The sequence below is a fragment of the Pristis pectinata genome, chromosome 2, assembly GCF_009764475.1.
Source record: "Pristis pectinata isolate sPriPec2 chromosome 2, sPriPec2.1.pri, whole genome shotgun sequence".
NCBI classification, from domain to species: Eukaryota; Metazoa; Chordata; class Chondrichthyes; order Rhinopristiformes; family Pristidae; genus Pristis; species Pristis pectinata.
Window position 1 is genome coordinate 135771556 of NC_067406.1, and position 15381 is coordinate 135786936.

The 15381-nt window shown below is 40.5% G+C and overlaps 1 protein-coding gene across 1 annotated transcript in view; it reads right to left on the reverse strand.

The window, feature by feature from the left end:
- Nucleotides 1–15381, reverse strand: part of herc56.1 (HECT and RLD domain containing E3 ubiquitin protein ligase 56.1) — a 100483-nt gene that overhangs the window by 20135 nt on the left and 64967 nt on the right. Inside the window, exons 30-38 of the mRNA XM_052041017.1 lie at nt 14086–14237; nt 13249–13325; nt 10858–10958; nt 9258–9317; nt 7654–7759; nt 6267–6456; nt 4368–4525; nt 1839–1919; nt 455–517 (exon numbers count right to left, since the gene is read on the reverse strand). Coding sequence (XP_051896977.1) covers nt 455–517; nt 1839–1919; nt 4368–4525; nt 6267–6456; nt 7654–7759; nt 9258–9317; nt 10858–10958; nt 13249–13325; nt 14086–14237 — 988 coding nt within the window. The remainder of the gene's footprint in view (nt 1–454; nt 518–1838; nt 1920–4367; nt 4526–6266; nt 6457–7653; nt 7760–9257; nt 9318–10857; nt 10959–13248; nt 13326–14085; nt 14238–15381) is intronic.

Genomic DNA, 15381 nt, shown 5'->3' on the forward strand with positions numbered 1-15381 from the left:
GGTCAGGCAGCATCTGTGGAGGGAAATGGACAGTCAACATTTTGGACTGAGATCCTTCATCTGGACCAGATGAGGGTCTCAACCCAAAATGTCGACTGTCCATTTCCCTCCATAGATGCTGCCTGACAGGAGGTAAGGAGCCCATGATGCAGTCAGTCAGAGGTTGAGCCTTGGAGATTCCAAGGAACAGTCTGTGACTGTTGTCATTGTTAAGTATTGATCCTTTGTACCGGTTGCAACTAGTAATAAATTTGTTGTGCCTCTAACCAAGATACATGTACCCATAAAATAAACCATTCCTTAATTATAAGGAATGAAATAAATGATTTTTGCAGGAAAAGTTTGGTAATTCTATTCTCTTTTCACTTGCAGGTAACATTAAACTATCAACATTCACTTAAAGAAGATTAACAGTGGCATTCATACATTTTAACTTTGTTTCTAAATAAAATACCTCATTTATGAATTGATTCATATCTGTTTGAAGAACATTGGGAAAGCAATTCTTGAAAAATACCTGCAAACAATAACATGAAAATATACCAGCATTATTTTACAAATGTTCTACTTGGGCTTGCTACTACAGAATGAAACACAAGAGACTGCAAATGCTGGAAGCTAGAGCAACAAACAAGATGCTGGAGGAACTCAGTGGGTCAGGCAGCATCAGAGGAGGGCAGTGGTCAAACCCTTCATCTGGACTTCTCAACCCAAAATTCGATTGTCCATTTCCCCCCACAGATGCTGCCTGACCCGTTGAGTTCCTCCAGTATCTTGTCTGGTGTTACTACAGATATTTACTTAAGTGCAGAGCGAGGAAAATGTGAGCTTCAAAGAGACACACTTTAATTTTGACTTTGTTCTATGACCAATAAAATAGACCACGGTAAAGATCATTCTTCCAAAGTAGCATGAAGATGCTCTGCATTGTAAATCAGATACATTAGAAATTACACCCAATGTATAGCAAGTTACTTTATAACATGAAATTTCCTTACTCTACATTTTAGGACCAGCAGCTAACCTGGACTGAAATTGAATGAAAAGAAAGAAACGTTTGCAGTAATGAGCAAGAATAATTGGTAAAAGAACCAGAAGAATCTGTTTTTAGGTTGTTACTGTGATCTGGAATGAACTACCCAAAATAATGAATGGAAACAGGTTCAGAAATAATTTTCAAAAGGGAATTGCTATTATGCTTGGAAAGGAAATGCATGGAAGGATGTGCTGGATAGAACAAGAGATTGGAACTAACTGCCAAACTCTGTCATAGGGCCAACAAACAATAATGGGCCGAATGGCCTCTTGTGCTGTCAAATTTTAAAATTCTACCTTTGATAAATATTGTTCTATGCAACAATTTTCATGATTAGATTGACAAACCCTCAAGCTGAATATATATGTCCCATGAATGTTGTTATAAAACCTTTATGAATAATTTATATAGTACCTTTAAAGTCAATTTTGGATACAAAGTTTGCAAAAGCTTACTTCCTATTGTTACATTTTTGCTACAATATTGTATTAAATTTTACTATTATACCATTTCAATTTTACCATTGTAAATTGCTGTGTTTACATTTGTATTGGGAATGGTGGTTCTCTCCCATCTCTGTAGCCTGCAGAGTTTGTGCATCACCATAAGTTTGGCTTTCTTTTCCTTTTGGAAAACTCTCAATGCAAAGACAGTATTAAAAAACTTTAAGTCTATTTTCAGTTCCTTCAGCTGAAGTTGCAGTGAGAATAAGCTAGAAAGCTGAGGGATATGAGCACTTGAATGTAAATACAACTGGGATCATTTTCAGCACAGCCTTTAATGGAAATATTCTATCACTTACCTTAACCGACTTATCAAGTATTTCCATTACAGGAATTTTGAAGTTTCTCTGTCGAATCTGATCATCTCTGGTAGAATTTACCTGCAAACATATAATCAAACATTAATCATCAGTTTGAGATAAAAAACATGAATACTATGAGACATGACACTGCATATTTAAGAGACACAAGTTTGGACCTATAGCTAACAAAGTGCTCTTTGTTCTTTTCCCAATTTAAGAAGAAATAGCATGAGAAAAGTAAGCAGTTCCTATTCATTCCAGTTGTCCATGTATAATATTCATCTGCATTGTCTAGATCAATCCAAGAGAAATAAATAATGACAGGTAAAAAGATGGTTATCCTGCAAATGCAGTCAGCTCACTCATTGATCGACCTCAATTATTGACAGCCTACACATGATTTTCCGACAATAAAAACAATTAAAATGGCTCCTTTGTTCTCAGAATTTAACCTACGCTGTCAGATGTGGGTTATAGAAACACAGAGGCAGAGAAATAGGAGCAGATGTGGGCCATTCAGCTCTTCAAGCCTGCTTCGCCAATCAATACAAACGTGGCTGATCAACACCATAATCCCACTCTCTCCCCCTACCTCTCGATGCCTTTTTCATTTAGAAATTTATCTGTCTCCTTAAATATATTAAGTGCCTTGGCCATACCCCTCCATGGTAGCAAATTCCACAGGTTCACCCTGCTCTAAGTGAAGAAATTCCACCTTTGCCTGTCCTAAATGCCTTACCCTCTATCCTGAGATTGTGACTTAGTTCTAAACACCCCAGCCAGGAGAAACATTCTCCTCACATCCTGTCTGTCTAGCTCTGTCAGAAATTTCTAAGTTTCTATTAAATCCCCTCTCATTTTTCTAAGCTCATGTGAATACAGAATTAACTGACTTAATCTCTCTTCATACAACAGCCCCAGCCAGAAACGTATTTTGTACACTGTCTGATTTTACTACTTCTTTTCAATGAATATTAAAATCAAGATGGAGTTAAAATAAGCATCAGATCTGAACCCTCTGTGTGGCTTAGGTTAAAATCAAGGCTATGATATCATTTGTTTTTGATTTCTGGGATGTGGACATCACGGCAGCTAGACAAGCATTTAATGCCCATCCTTAATTGAGATGATGGTGAACCACCGTTATCAGTATAATAAAGGTGTTCCAACAATGCTCTTACAGTGAAAGGTCCTGGAACATGTAACAGTGGAGGAATTATGACTGATTTCTAAGTTAAGTTGATGTGTGGCTTGGAAATTAACAGTTAAAAGTTTATTAACAATTAAAGGTTTTTAAAATTAGACAGTCAGAATCTTTTCCCCATGGTAGAAACGCCACATACCAGAGAACATGCTATTAAGGTCAGTGGAGGGAAGTTTAAAGGCAATGTGAGGGGCAAGTTTTTTTTTTACGCAGAGAGTGGTTGGTGCCTGGAATGGGTTACCAGGGGTAGTAGTGGAAGCAGACAGTTTGGTGGAGTTTAAGAGGCTTTTAGATAGACACGTGAATATGAAGGGAATGGAGGGATATGGATAATACACAGGAAGACATTTAGTATAAATTGGCGTCAAGATCATAGAACATACATCAGATATACATAGAGAAATACAGAAATCTGTATACATATAGATATATACAGAACATACAGAGAACATACATCATCAGCACAACATCATAGGCCAAATGGCCTGTCCCGTGCTATACATTCTACGTTCTATGAATTTGGAAGTGGTGGTGTTTCCATGCACCTGCTGGCATTGTGCTTTCAGGTGGTAAGGTTATGGGTTCAGGAAGACATTAGGTGCATAACTACAGGCAACATCGCCACCATGATATTAAACAAAATGAATATTTAAGGTGATGCCAGTGTGTCCAGCTTCTTGAGCATCGTTGGAGCTGCAGAAATCCAAGGGAGTGGAGAGTATTCCATTAGACTCCCAACATGTGGCTTAAGTCTACAGCTCGAACCTCAACAACTCATGTTAAGGATGGCAGGCACATAGACACAGTACCACATGCATGTCCCTGGATCTCTCTACTCAACAGCACTGTGAGAGCCCCTTCATTAGAAGGGCTGCAATGATTCAACAGGACAGCTCACTGCTAGCTTCTCAAAGGCATTTAAGGATTGGGAATAAATGCTGGCCTTACCAGTGACATCCACATCCCAGAAAAAGCAGAAGTTTAAAATAAATGCACAATACATAGTCTTAATCTTTTTCTTGTAGACACAAGTCTAATGGCAAAACCTCCATTACTCAGCCCTGACTAGTTGTATTCCACATTTAAAGCACTAATATTACATTTACATTTCTTCTCTATGCTGTTAAACATCTCAAAGTGTTTTATAGCAAAAAAACTATGCAGGCAGTTGGACAAGAAGTTTGCGAGGTGACTAGTAAAGGTGATAATTCTGCAGAACTCTTAAGGACAACTGAAGAGGGAGAAGAGACCCACAGTGTGGTAGCAAGAACATCTGAGGGAACACTCAAAATAAAAGCTCACAGCAAGAAGTTCTCACCAACCTTGTTAAGTGCTTGTAAAATTTTTAATGAGTTCTGAAGATCAGAGGTATCTTCTGGGATGACCGCCATAGTGAGCCTGAGAAGTTGCTCTGATTTTTCACGATAAATCTTCACAAGACGCTTGAAGAAGTAGAAAGGCATTGCCCTCCACCAACATTCTGATCAAGAGAGGGTCCATTAATAGTCAGGTGAAATAAAGCATAAACTACCAGGCTAGTCAACAGTCAAAAAAGCAAACTGAATGTTGAATACAAAAGCGGGTGATAAGCATAACCTGTGCCACACAGTTGCAAATGATACAGGAGTTCTTCTGGTTGGCTCCCTTAGCTTTAGCAGAGATCTAAAGGGCCTAAGGAAACTTACAAAAAACTGCAGATACTGGAAATAAAAACAGAAAATGTAGGAAACACTCAGTGGATCAGGAAGTATCTATGGAACAAGAAACAGAGTTGATGTTTCAGGTTGGAGACCCTTTGTCAGAACTGGGAAAGAGAGATTTAAAAAAGGAGATTTTAAGTTGCAAAGATGGTAGGTAGAGTGCATAGGACAAAGGGAATATCTGTGATAGGGCGAGACCAGTTTAATGAGAACCGTTAGAGGATGATCATGCTTCTTTGTCAGAGTTATGTGTTGCTAATAGCAGGGCTGTGGGATGTGCCCAGCAGATCCAGGTGACGTTAGAGGATGATCATGCTTCTTTGTCAGAGTTATGTGTTGCTAATAGCAGGGCTGTGAGATGTGCCCAGCAGATCCAGGTGAACTGATGGTCCCAGAATAGCACAGCCTCAGAATAAAGGGGCGTCACTTTAGAACTGAGATGTGGGGGGATTTATTCAGTCAGAAGGTGATGAATCTGTGGAATTTGTTACCACAGAGGGCTGTGGAGGCCAAGGTATAGGGTGTATTTAAGTCAGAGATTGATAGGTTCTTGATTGGTAAGGGGATTAAGGCTTACGGGGAGAAGGCAGGAGAATGGGGTTGAAAAAAAAAATCAGCCATGATTGAATGGTGGAGCGGACTGAATGGCCTAATTCTGCTCCTTTATCTTCTGGTTTTATTACCCTATTTTACTTGGCGTCACCCTGTCACAGATATTCCCTTTGTCCTATTAATCTTTCCCACTACCCTCTCTGCAACTTAAAACCAACTTTACTCTCTCTCTTTCAAGTTCTGATGAAGGTTCTCCAACCTGAAATAATAGCTCTATTCTCTTTCCACAGATGCTGCCTGACTTGCTGAGTGTTCCAAGCACTTTCTGTTTTTATTTAAGAGATCCCAAAGAGTACCCTGGTAGAGCATCTGGTCAATTCTGACCATGCAACATATTCGGGCTCCAAAGTTAGAGCTGAAAAGAAAGTAAACAATTTGTTTCAGGAAAGAGGCAAAGTATTTTACAATCAATTATGTACTTCCATGGAATGTAGTCACTGTTGTAACATAGGAAAAATGGAAGCCACAACCAGATCCCATAAGTCCCAAAGAGGTCATAGACAGAACATGATTTAATGATGTTGGCTGAAGGATAAGTATTGGTTTGGATATCCAAGAAAAATCCCTTGCCAGTCTTTGAAATCAGGTCATAGGATCTAAGAAGTAGATGGGACACTGGGTTAACATCTCATTCTAAAGATGCCACCTCCATCTGCAGCATTGCCTTAGTACAGTACTAATATGCCTACCTAGATTATGTGCCCAGTTCTTTGGACTGTAGATTGAAGCCACTGCAGCTGGATCATTCTGATTTTCTTATGTGGACTCGTGACACAAACTTCTCCTTATTAGAAGTTATTAAAGTTTTACATTGCATCTCAAAATTGAGAACTATGCAACAATTCTTCATTTAATGGCAAACAGTGGAGATTTCGATGATATTTAAATGTTAAGAAAGAAATCCCTTACCAAGAACTTCAAAGTAGCTTTCTTCAAGGGAAAGAATGGCTCTGGTCAGGGATTCTGTCAATTTGGAGTTCATTGGTTCTTCAAGTACAGCAACGAGCTCTGGCAGAACAAGGTAAACTCGCAGAGCTTCCACACAAGCAGGAGAACAAGGTAATGAAGGGATCAGGTTTCTCAAGATTGCATTTGTCACCTGTAAAACAGTTAGCATCAGGAGAGGAACAATTTTTTTAGTATTCAAAGTACATTCTACCCATTTAATTCAATAATATGTTATTTTTTTTAATATAGTGAGCCAGAATGCATATGATTAGATTAAGTTTGGTGGTCATACCGCTATTAATGACATACTAATTTTTATAATTGTCCTCCATTCACTGCATTTATCCAGTTAAATGACCTTGCCTTTATTTGGAGATGGTGTTGTAGGTTTTGTTTTCTCCACTCTTTAAACAGTCTGCTTGCTGAATAAGTTGAATTTGACAACTGTACAGTAGACAGTTTGCAGTGTGACATAAGCTTTACCCCACTACACACCATTGCCTGACACAGCATTGTCAATACTTTATCTATATCCTCCTGATCGACCTCAGTAAAAAAAATTATATTTTACAGATTAATTCATATAATCAATGCATCGCTGATTTCAGCATTGATGTTCATGTGTTGAAAGGGGTAATAGAGATTGCAGGAATACGAAGCAATGCTGAGATTTATTCATTCTTTGCTAAATAATTGCAAATGTGAAAGAAGTAATTTAGATCACCATGTAAAAAATTCCCAAAGCAATTTACATACTTTCAGAAAAGACTGATGAAAAGGCCTTTGCTATTTATTCTTTGTTTTACAATAAAATATATTTTGAGAAGCCCTTTTTCTGCATATTTCTGATTTAAATGTATTTGCAAACTAAGTTTATTCATTTTGAACAATTCACTTTTGTCTGAAGGGCTGGAGGTGTAATACGACTGATCAGAATGTATCTACCAGGCATGTTGTAGAATAAGAAATTTGGGAGAGATTAACCTTTGGTTGTAACTCAATATTTGATCCCATCTCCATTCATCAACAGCAAACAGTAACATTCTTCTACACCGAGCAAAGATAGAAATTTGACAGCACAAAGCCTTTGCATAAATCTTTCATAACAAATACCCCAGTACACATGTGCCCACATTTGCAGAACTCCCCAATTAATTTACAAGTACTAAATGGAAAACTATCATGAAATTGAATTTCCAAATGGGCAATGACTTGACATACATATGCCCAAGGCATCTAAACAGCCATTAATGTGAACGTGTATATTCAACATCTATCGGGATATATCATAGTGTTTTAATGTGTGAGATGCTGTAGGTATGCTGGAGCGTTTGGTTGCTAACATTACCTTTGATAACATTGAGATGTTTTTTGCCAAATTCTCAAAGTTCTGATTCACTGAGGACATATCCAGACCAGACAGCCTTCTGTTTGTTTTGAAATGGTTATCCTTCCTGTTTTGAATATATCACAAAGGATGGTTAAAGCAAAAGAAAAAAAAGATACTATATTCACTGTCATGGTTATGAGATTCATTTTAAGTAAGGGCTTTCAAAGATGACACAAATCTGTATCTTATGTTTTGAAATGATCTGTATGGATGGCATGCAAAATAGAGTTTCTCGCTGTATCTTGGTACATGTGACAATAATAAACCAATCACCAATCCTAGTATGAAAGACAGCAAAATTGTACAATGTGCAGGAGTGCATTTGTAGAAGACAATGGGAAGGGAGCTCTGGTGAACAAAGGGTTACTCTCTCTCGACTGGTAAACAGCTTGAGTCATGTCTGCTTGTGATGTCTCTGCTTGGTGTGATAAGGAGTTGCTGAGCTTCAAGGCCACCAGGAACAGGGTTGTTTGTGCACACAGAAGCCTTGGCTTGACCAATGGTAGCGTGGGCTGGTCAAGCATACCCAAATATGGGTATGCCTGCGCAGTAGGTGGACACCCACCGGGAAACAATGTATTTAAGTTTGTTAGCACCCTGTATTGCTTGAGTCGGGCCACATGCAGGGAAGAGCAGCACTGACTGTTTGCTCCTCCATGTACCCCTACTCCCGCTAGCATTAAACTAATAAAGCATGAATCGTAAGTTCTTTGGTTCTGCTGCTGTCTGATTTATTACAGAGCATGGGTCGACTTTCACACATTCAGGAGTAGAATGCAAGCTCATTGCATGCACTGAATGGAGATGTAACATATGCTCACTGTACTTCAACTGAAATGTTGTCAGGTGTACTCAGTCAATGCACAGCTGATGGAGCCATGAGAAAGCTACATCTGCCCAGTTAAAAAGGCTTCCTGCCTTGTCAAACTTCAAATTGACCATGTCCAGCCAAAACAAATCAGAGTAGAATCAGCTGGCAATAAGTAAGGTGTCACTGGACCTCACAAATCTGGCTACAATCCCACTGTAACACAGTCAATGCAGCAGACATAAGACCACCCCTCTGCTCAAAGTTCCTTGGGATATCCAGCTTTAAACAGGTGCTGTATGAATACAAGTTGTTATTGTTGTTGTTGTACCCTGACTCCCAGGAAGTGAGTTTGGAGGTAGAACTCTTGGATGTGCAGAATTTGTCATGAGGGAAACCTGGGCAATGGACACCCAAACACAACTTGACCATGCACAGGCAGTGGGGAGAGATCAGGAACGTAGCTTGAAACTCTGCCATTTATGGAACAGAGACTCACAATAAAGGAACAGGTTCTGTAAATTCCTTCAACATTTCTGCACATATTTTCCCCTTCCCTGACTCTTGTTTAATTGGATGAATCACCTTAAGTGTGGAAAAACTAAATGCAGAGAATAGAAAATAGTTTCCCCTTAATCAAAGGCAAAAGGATTTGATTTTGGTTAGGCCTAAGGATGGAACAACAGACTCAGATAGGATCTGCATTGTCTAATTAGGATATTATAATGATAATTGCAACAGCACTTTGCTTTACCTCACATCCAGGAAGCTTGCATTAATAATCTGAGAAGATGAATATGCCCGAATGATTGCCCTGAGAATGCAATTAATACAGATTTAATGCAGATTGTTAGATTATTCTTTAGAAAAACAATTACTTCTACCAATTTGCAGACAGTTCAGACATTCATAAACTATACAGCAGGATATTACATTAAAGGCAAGTTTACACAGCCGTAGAAGAACAAACTGCTACCCTGCACTTGAAGCCTGTACTGGGATCAAATACAAGTATCTTTTCCATCTTCTTAGGCAGAGCCTCAGGATCGACTTTGATTTACTTCCACTCTAGTTTTGTGGCTATTGAGGTGTCTGATGAGGGTTATGTGGGAACCGTAGACTCTTCCACAGAAGATGTGGGTAGTTTGTCAGATGGTGCATTCTTTCCACCACTATCACAGGGCTCCTATGTGCTTTCAGTGCATGGCCTTGAGGTACTCAATACCACCCGGAATGCTCCTTCTCCACTTTGAGATTACGGGCCACAGGTTCCCAGGAGTCAGCGAGGATGACATACTTCTTCAAGGCGGCTCTCTGCTCATCCTTGAATCTTTTCCTCTGTTCCTTCCATGGCAAAGCTCAGAACAGACTCTCTGTTTCAGGAGTCTGATATTGGGCATGGGAATGACATTGTCAGCCCAACATAACCAACTGAGAGTAAGTTTGGCCACAGTGCTGGGGCTGTTGGCCTGGGAGAGGCCACTGACATTAGTTTGCTTATACTTCCAGTGAATTTGGAGGATTCTGGAACTAATCTTCATAACTAATAGAAAACTCTTCAACCTACAGTGACAATTACTCCAGTCACCCAAACCTCAGTCGTCAAGCTCCAGTGCGCAGACTGCACGTGTTTGCGCACACACAGAGGCCAAGCCCCAAGATGTTGCCAACTTGTTAGCTGACGCATATGAGAGGATGGGCCTTACACCCAACATCTGCATGACCAATGTCCTCTACCGACCTGTCCCCACGGCGCCACACTGAATTCCAACAATGAAGGTTCACAATGAGCCCTATAAATGTGGACCACTTCCCGTATTTCAGGAGGGACCGCTCAGGGAAGGCAGACGTCAACAGTGAAGTTCACCACCACCTTCCCTGCACCAGTACAGCCTTTGGTCAATTAAGGAAAAGGGTGTTTGAAGATCTAGACAAAACTCAAAGTCGACTGAGCAGCAGTGATCCCTGCCCTTTGACGTGCTTTGGGTCTGGACTACCTGTAGCAGGCATCTCGGATGCACTGCCAAAATGATACAGGTATAGACTTCGAGTGACATCCACTGTAGCTGCTTGGCCTCCTACCTTTCATGCTAGAAGATTCTGGTTCAAGCCCTTCCCTTTGGACTCCAACACCAAACCTCGCACTGATGTTAATAGTATATCCTTAAGGAGATCAAAATTGTGCAAAGTACTCCACATCAACCTTGCCATCAGCGATGAAATTTTTTAGTGCCAGGTTTGAATCCAAGGGTAAAATTTAACCATTTCCCTTTCTGAGTGTTGGCCCAGAGACTGATGAACATTTCAAAAGAAATTGTGAGCATTAAACTAGACTTCAACGGAAGAAAACTTACTTTCTTGTGTTCTTGCGCAGTTCCTTCTCCAGTAAATTGTCCGCTCTCATGATTCTCTTCAAAGGAATGAGCAAAGACTGGTCCCTGGATGATACCAAATTCTGGAGGGAAGAAATAAGAGCATTAAATGATCACCTGTACACCAAAAACAAACTTCAGGTTTTGATGGTAGAGACAAAGCCCTCTTGATATCGATGGATTAACTGCAATATTTTGGGATGGTTCAGGTTAACTACTGTGATGATAAAAGCATATGTAAAGTTGCACAAATAATATTGATCACCGTCTTCATAGCAGAGGAGGAAGCTATAAAACAAGATGCACGATGAACAAATAAAAGCAGCATTGGAAATTCCAGTAATACTAGGTAAATGGAACAGCCAAAACTATGGGTCTACTTTCTGCACTGAAGTAACCAAATTTGAGGCAGATTTCCATCTGCACCTGTCTTACAGTCACTGCCCTAGAGCTAAAGCCACTTAGGAGACATTCACCCAAATGAATCACTATTTAGAAAAGGAAAAATGAGAAATATTTGAAATAAAAAGTAGGGGTGGCTCAGTGGCAAAGCTAATGAAGCTGCTGCCTGTCAGCTCTAGAGACGTGGGTTCAGTCCTGACCTCCATACTGTCTGTGTGGATTTTACACATTCTCCCTGTGACTGTGTGGGTTTCCTCTGGATGCTCCAGTCTCCTCCCATGTCCCAAGGACATGTATTTGGGAGGTAATTGGCCACTGTAAATTGCCCTTAGTGTGGATTGAGTTGGATTTGGGGAGAATGAGAATGGGATTAGTGTCGGATTAGCGTCAATGGGCGTTGACTGTTAGCGTGGACCCAATGAACCGAAGGGCTGTTTCCGTGTTGTGTGACGTGATGGCTTATGGTTTTTTGAAGTGGTGGGGAAAGAGCAGGGAAATGGGACCAAGCTAGAAGTACGTTCGAAGCCAATACTTGCAAAAGAAAGCCAATGGCATTCTTCTGTGTAATTAAGTTCTCAATTTGTATAGTTGAAGTTCAATTAAGTGAGATCAATGCCAGAAAAATAAGTTCAGTTGCTGCATTTTGAAAAAGAGAGAAATGCTGAAGAACTCAGCCAGTCAATCAACATCTGTGGAAAGTGGACCAGTTAAGGTTTTGGGTCAGCGATCCTTTCTCAGAACTGAGGGAGGAGTGGAGGCTTCACAGATTTCAAAGCAGAGCTGGGGAGGAGGAGTGAGGTACAAGGGTAAAGATTATCTGAAGCACAAAACAAAGTGTTGGAGGAATTCAGCGGATCAAACAGCATCTGTGGAGGCAAAGGGATGGTCAACATTTCAGGACCCAAAATTACGACTATCCCTTTGCCTCCACAGATGCTGCTTGACCCGCTGAGTTCCTCCAGCAGATTATTTTTTGCTGCAGATTATTTTTTGCTCCAGATTCCAGCATCTGCAGTCTCTTGTGTCTCTAAAGATTATATGGAGATTGGTTAGGACAGATCAGCATGAGTACTGACCATTATAGGGAAGTAATTTATAGAAACAAGATGAGAAAGGGACAAGCATGATAATGAGAAACAATGAGAGGGTGGTTTAGCTGAAGTTGAAACATTTAATGTTCATTCCTGAGGCTGCAAAGTGCCTTGACTTAAGATAAGATGTTGTTCCTTTAGGTTATTTTGGGCCTCACTGTGGCAGTGGAGGAAGACACAGACGGATAGGTCAGAATAGGATTGGGGCTGAGAATTGTATGGAACAGGGACCTCAGGATCGTCTCTGCGGACAAAGCACAGGTGCCCCACAAAGTGATCACACAACCTGCTGCATTTTGCAAAAGTCTCATTTATATTTGCATGAATAAATACAAAGAAAAGCTTGAACAGCAGTGCAGAGGGATATGGATCTGATTCCATTGGTTCTACTGGGGTCCTGACAGGGAAGGGTTATGATCACTGGCACAATCCCCCCAGTGTTGGCACAGTGCATGTCCTATCAGCTGCCTAGGCAATTACATTGTAAATGTCAGCGAGAAATCTCTCTTGATTGCAGCATACAGTATATGGTCAAACAACACCAATTCCAAGGAGAAACACTCAGCATCTGTACTGAAACAAAATTAGTTTTATGGAGTCTATAGCGGAGAAAGAGGCCATTTTGGCCCATTATGCCTATTCGTCCCATTCCTCTGTTACCTCCTCATAGTCCTATAATTCCCTCTCCTTCACATTTGTACCTTTTGAACGCTACCAGCCTTTTGAAACTCATTAAGTCTAAACATTTTAAATATGGTTTTAAAAATATCAGGCATGATTGCATGAAATGTTAGGCAAACCAAATAAACTCCTATTCCGCTACAAAGTTACACCACCATCATTTTCTCATCGCTGTCCTAATGTTTACTTATCTTCTTACCTCTTCATCATAGCAGACTGCAAAGCTTTGGTTTGCCCCAGCAAATATTCTTCTGACACCTCGTTTAATTGAACAGCCTGTGAAATACCGAGAATTCAGATCAGATGAACAGCACTGTTGCTTAAACTATGTGTCAACATCTCTATATTTATTTTATAGCTTTGTGCATTTCCTAACATAGCGTTCTGTTAGGTTGACATAACGGGTTTCAGTTGATGAATAGAGACAAACTGTTCCCATTAGCAAATGGTTCAAGACACATTGGAAAATAATTTATAAGGCCACACCCCACAGGGAAAGGGGATTAAATAAATTTCTCTGCAGATGGCTGGCATGGATTTGCTGGAATTGTTGTGGGAGTTCATCACTTTCCACGCCTGCAGTGATCAGTCAAGAATCAAGTTCCTTTGTTCACTGCTTTTTTTTAAAAAAAGAGATTCATTGAGTTATACAGCATGGAAACAGGCCCTTCAGCCCAACTCATCCATGCCAACCAAGATGCCCATCTATACATCCCATTTTCCATTTGCAAATGCAAGGAAGTCACCAAGATACAAAGTTGAGAACCACAAATCTTACAGTGATAAATAAACTGTGTTATGGTTAATGTGACCTGTATCATCCAATTCTAAAGTTACATATCAGATTAGCATTCTCTTGACCAATGTGTAAACATTTAGTTATCACCTCTTGACCCTGAGTGTAATATTGACTAATTTATTATTAGATATTAAATAATAAATGTGACGAAATTCCAATTATTGCATTCACAAGTTAAGTATCATTCCAGTTCCAGTTTTGCCCTCTGGTGTAGCTTTAAGATTTTGTTTTGCTTACCGTCCTCAGCTCCACCATTGCCAGATGCGTCCATTAGTTTGATGGGAAAAGGTGCTGCGTGTTCACTTTGGATATTTCTCAGCTGTCCCATCTCTCCGCAACCAAAGGAATAGATGGTGCCAGATGATGGAGTGAGGACCAATGTGTGATACCTGTTTAAAATGTACAAATGGAGCTAATTTTATATTCCTTTGGAGGCACAAGAGAGACTGCAGATGTCAGAAATCTGGAGCAACACACAAAATGCTGGAGGAACTCAACAGGTCAGGCAGCATCTGTGGAGGGAAATTAACAGTCGATGTTTCAGGCCGAGACCCTTCATCAGGACTGGAAAGAAAGAGGGCAGAAGCCAGAATAAAAGGGTGGGGGGGAAGGGGAGGAGCAGCAGCACTGCAGTCAGGAGCAGTGATCCTACTCTGAATGGCAGCACCACAGAAAGTTTCTTTTTGACTAAGGTTAGAATAACACTGACTTTTCCAAGAAGAGGCAGTCTCAGCAGCTCCTCTCACCTCCCCCCCCACCACCTCACCCTTTTATTCTGGCTTCTGCCTTCTTCCTTTCCAGTCCTGATGAAGGGTCTCAGCCTCCACAGATGCTGCCTGACCCACTGAGTTCCTCCAGCATTTTGTGCGTGTTGCTTTAGATGCCTTTGGCCAGTTTTATGGTCAGGGACAAACAAGACAAAAGTCTTTGGTTCCCCAATTATCCTGGATATTGAACTTTGATTTGTACTACTTCAGTAGAGGAAGAAATGTTAATTTCCCCTGGTTGTAGGTAAGGGGCAGTTAAAACAGAACAACTCCATTGTCTGCCAATTTCCATAATTTAATGCCATTGATTTTGGTTGCAGATCAGGCCCCGGCGTAGACTAAAACTATGCCACTGACCACTGACCTCCACAGGAGTGCGTCTGCTGAGACTGCCCCTTCTTGGAAAAGTCAGTGTTATTCTAACCTTAGTCAGAAAGAAACTTCCTATGGGCTGCCACTCAGAGTAGGATCACTGCTCCTGGCTGTAGTGTCGCTGTGTCATTGTTATGTTTTGATTACGTTATTGCACCCAGTTCAAGACCTTCATGTGTATGTTTCCCTCTTACAAACATTGCATATGGTTGTGCATATGTGCTGTAGACAGGCAATAAAGAGGCAGCAATTTTACAGAACAGTGATGTGTGTATTTTAATCACTAATACAAGAACTAAATTATCAGAGTTTACATTGGCTCAAGTAAAGACCCAGGACATTTTCAGCACACTTCTCTCCATCTACCCAACCCCAAAGACCACTTGCCTGCTTC